Below are 4,061 nucleotides of genomic sequence, written 5' to 3'. Positions count from 1 at the left end.
AAAAAAAAAAAAAAGTGACATGTTTATCCATCTGCACTGTTCGCGGTTTCACTTGAAAGTAATACAAAAAATCTTCATGGAAATGTTTACGTTGAAATTTCGTTAAGAGAAGGAAGATATACAATTCTTTCTCAAATAATATAGCTATTAGAGTCAAATACATTTTATAGACTTTTAGTTGAGGCTTTTATTTCTGATATGCATTTTTTAAATCATCAAGAGATGAGTAAGTTCAAAAGCACTATTGTATAACATGGTGACTACAGTTAATATATTCTTGAACAATGTTAAAAGAATGGATGTAAAGTTTTCTTACCACAAAAATGGTAACTGTGAGGTAATGTGTATGCTAATTGGTATATTCAGTCATTCTACAATGTATATATACTTCAAAACATACTGTACACAGTCAATGTATATAAATTTCTCTCAAAAATAAAATAAGTTTTAAAAAATAACCCCCCAAGAATTTTTTTAAATGAAATCATCAAAAGAACCTATTATAATTCATATTCCTAGGTCTTATTTCCAGATGCCCTTTGAATACACATTTTGACCCAGCTCCCCAGTGATTCTCATGAAGGAGATCCGTAGGCTACCATTTCAGAAACACTGCTATGTATCCTTTTAGCCTTCACCCAGGTTTCATAGTGTGAATAACATTTTCAAGTAGAAAGAATCATTGTGTTTTTGTTTTGTTTTGTTTGTTTGAGATAGAGTTTCGCCCTTGTTGCCCAAGCTGGAGTGCAATGGCGTGATCTAGGTTCACCGCAACCTCCACCTCCTGAGTTCAAGCGATTCTCCTGCCTCAGCCTCCCGAGTAGCTGGGATTACAGGCATGCACCACCATGCCCAGCTAATTTTTTGTATTTTTAGTAGAAATGGGGTTTCACCATGTTAGCCAGGCTGGTCTCAAACTCTTGACCTCATGATGCACCCACCTCAGCCTCCCAAAGTGCTGGGATTACAGGTGTGAGCCACCACACCCAGCCATAGAAAGAATCATTGTTTAGTAAATGAATACATTGTGAGATTTTTTGGTTTTATCTTGTTTTTAAGAGAGAAAGAACATTTAATTCTAGTAATCATACCTTTTGGACATGATTTTAAGTCTTGAAACTTTAGGATTGTTCTCTTTGCAACTGAAAGAACTAGGTTGAGTGTATTGCTAACATACTATGTAGGATAATCATGTCCATTCTATCTATAGCTGTTTAGGACTCATACAAAATTCCAATCATATGAAATAATTGTAACAATCACCTAGGATGATGATTCTTTGGCAATTTTTATTGGTATTTTACAGACGTTTATATACTTAATTTCCATTATTTTGAAACTTTACATTGCCTATATATTATTTCGTCTCTGAGAAGCTTGGCATTTAGAAGGCAGATTGCTGAATTGTATCGTCACATTTTGTGTTATATGCTTTCTCAGTTTTGGACCCATTAATTAAAACAAATTATCTTCATCAATTTATTTCAGCGAATAGGTCATGGTGATAAAAACCACACCGATGCTGACCGTTCTCCTATTTTTCTCCAGTTTATTGATTGTGTGTGGCAAATGTCAAAACAGGTAAGGAATATGTGGGATGAAAATATATTCGACTTAATGTTTAAATTAAACATTTTAATATAATGGTTGGGATTTGACCCCAAAATAATACAGGGTAGAGATAGAGATGAAGCACGACTGGTCATGTGTGAATAATTGCAGAAGCCAGGTACATGAGTGTTTACCTTTTTATTCCTGCTACTGTTGATATATCTGGGATTTTCCCTTAAAAAGTTTTAAAAATTAAATATTTAACTGTTATCTCTACTAGTGGAAGATCAATGGAATTGATCTTCAGTAGTACTTCAACAGTACCAAGTTGTCGTTTATATATATATTTTTTACACTGACACTTCTGTATAGCTGTGTCTGCTATCTCATAATACCTTAAATAACTAAACCACACTGTACCTGCAGGAGAACCCAGAAAATCAGCCTGTTTATCTCCTTTTCCTGAAACTTTATTGCTTTATTTAACACTTAAAGTGCTCAGTCCTATATAAACTGCCAAAAAAAGAACAACTGTAGTATGTGTGCAGATTACAGCCTCTGCTGTCCTTCCTAGAGCCCTACAATGTGGCAGCATTTGTTTACTTCTATGGTGTATCTTTCTACTTTTATAAAGTTTCAGTCCCAGTTTTTCATGCTTTGTTTGCTTGCTTTTGTTTAGTTCCCTACAGCTTTTGAATTCAATGAACAATTTTTGATTACAATTTTGGATCATCTGTATAGTTGCCGATTTGGTACTTTCTTATTCAACTGTGAATCTGCTCGAGAAAGACAGGTGAGTTAAAATGCTAATTTTTTGTTGTTGTTATATATTAGGCTTGCCAAAATGTATGTAGTCTGCCATGAAATATAAAAAATATGATTAGCTTGTAAGACACTGTCTTTGACCTCAAAGAGTAGGAATTACATTAAATGTATGCATTTTGTGCTCTATAAAGGAAAACCTGAGGCTGGGTAACTTATAAAGAAAAGAGGTTTAATTGGCTCACAGTTCTGCAGGCTGTACAAGAAGCATAGTGCTGGCATCTGCTTAGTTTCTGGTGAGAGCCTCAGGCTGCTTCCACTCATGGCAGAAGGTAAAGGGGAGCCAGTATGTAGAGATCACATGGTGAAAGAGGAAGCAAGAGAGAGGGGAGAGGGTGCCAGGCTCTTTGTAACAACCCAGCTCTCTTGGCAACTAATATAGAGTAACAACAAACACCTAAGAGAGAGCATCAATCTGTTCATGAGGGCCCTGTCCTCATGACCCAAACACCTCCCACTAGGCCCCACCTCCAAAACTGGGGATCAGATTTCTTTTTCTTTTTGTTTGTTTGTTTGTTTTTGTTGTTGTTGTTTGAGACAGGGTTTCACTGTTGCCCAGGCTGGAGTACGGTGGCACAATCTTGGCTCACTGCAACCTCCGCCTCCCGGGCTCAAGCAAGATTCTCCCACCTCAGCCTCCTGAGTAGCTGGGACCACAGATGCACGCCACCACAGCCGGCTAATTTTTGTATTTTTAGTAGAGATGGGGTTTTGCCATGTTACCCGGACTGGTCTCGAACTCCTGAGCTCAAGTGATCCACCCGCCTGAGCCTCCCAAAGTGCTGGGATTACAGGTGTGAGCCACCGCGCCCAGCCTGGTGATCAGATTTCAACATGAGGTTTGGAGAGAACAAATATTCAAACTATGACAGAGGTTCCCCCAAAAGTAAAAATATAGCTACCATATGATCCAGCACTCCCACTATTGGGTACATATCTAAAGGAAATGAAATAATCATGTCAAAGAGGTTATCTGCAATCTCATGTATATTGCAGCACTATTCACAGTAGCCAAGATATGGACTCAACCTGTGTCCATCAACAGATGAATAAAGAAAACATAGTACCTATATACAGTGGACTACTACTCAGCCATAAAAAAGGAAATCCTACCATTCGCAACAACATAAGTAAATCTGGAGGACATTATGCTAAGCGAAATAAACCAGGCACAGAAAGACAAATACCACATGATTTCCCTTATGTGTGGAATCTAAGAAAACTTGAACCTACAGTAACAGAGAGTAGAAGGGTAGTTACCAGGGGCTGGGGAAGGGGTAAGGAAAGGGGGACATAGTGGTCAAAAGATACAAACCTTCAGTTATAAGTACTAAAGACCTAATGTGCAGTATGGTAATTAGAGTTAATAATAATGTATATTTGAAATTTGCTAAACTAATAGATCTCAAGTAGTCTCACTACAAAAAAAAAATTGGTAACTAGATGAGGTGACATGTTAATTAGCTTGATTGCGGTGATTATTTCATAATGTATACATATATCAAAACATCACATTGTATACCTTAAATATATACAATTTTTATTTGTCAGTTGTAAATAATACTGAGGGGAAAAACACAATTGTTTCCGGGAAAAGAGGTGAGAGAGAGCACTTTTTTTCATAACCTTGTCAAACTATTTGGCTTTTAAACTATGTGCATATATAAAATAAAACAGCAACATGCAAA

General features: G+C 36.8%; 1 protein-coding gene across 1 annotated transcript in view; it reads left to right on the top strand.

Moving 5' to 3' along the window:
- MTM1 (myotubularin 1) overlaps positions 1–4,061 on the top strand; it is a 118,504-nt gene that overhangs the window by 103,046 nt on the left and 11,397 nt on the right. The window contains exons 11-12 of the mRNA XM_017865522.1: positions 1,489–1,581; positions 2,231–2,344. Of these exons, the coding sequence (XP_017721011.1) occupies positions 1,489–1,581; positions 2,231–2,344 (207 nt within the window). The remainder of the gene's footprint in view (positions 1–1,488; positions 1,582–2,230; positions 2,345–4,061) is intronic.

This window comes from Rhinopithecus bieti, unplaced genomic scaffold (assembly GCF_001698545.2).
Source record: "Rhinopithecus bieti isolate Rb0 unplaced genomic scaffold, ASM169854v2 scaffold_80089, whole genome shotgun sequence".
Classification (NCBI taxonomy): domain Eukaryota; kingdom Metazoa; phylum Chordata; class Mammalia; order Primates; family Cercopithecidae; genus Rhinopithecus; species Rhinopithecus bieti.
This window is presented reverse-complemented; position numbering and strand designations above follow the sequence as displayed.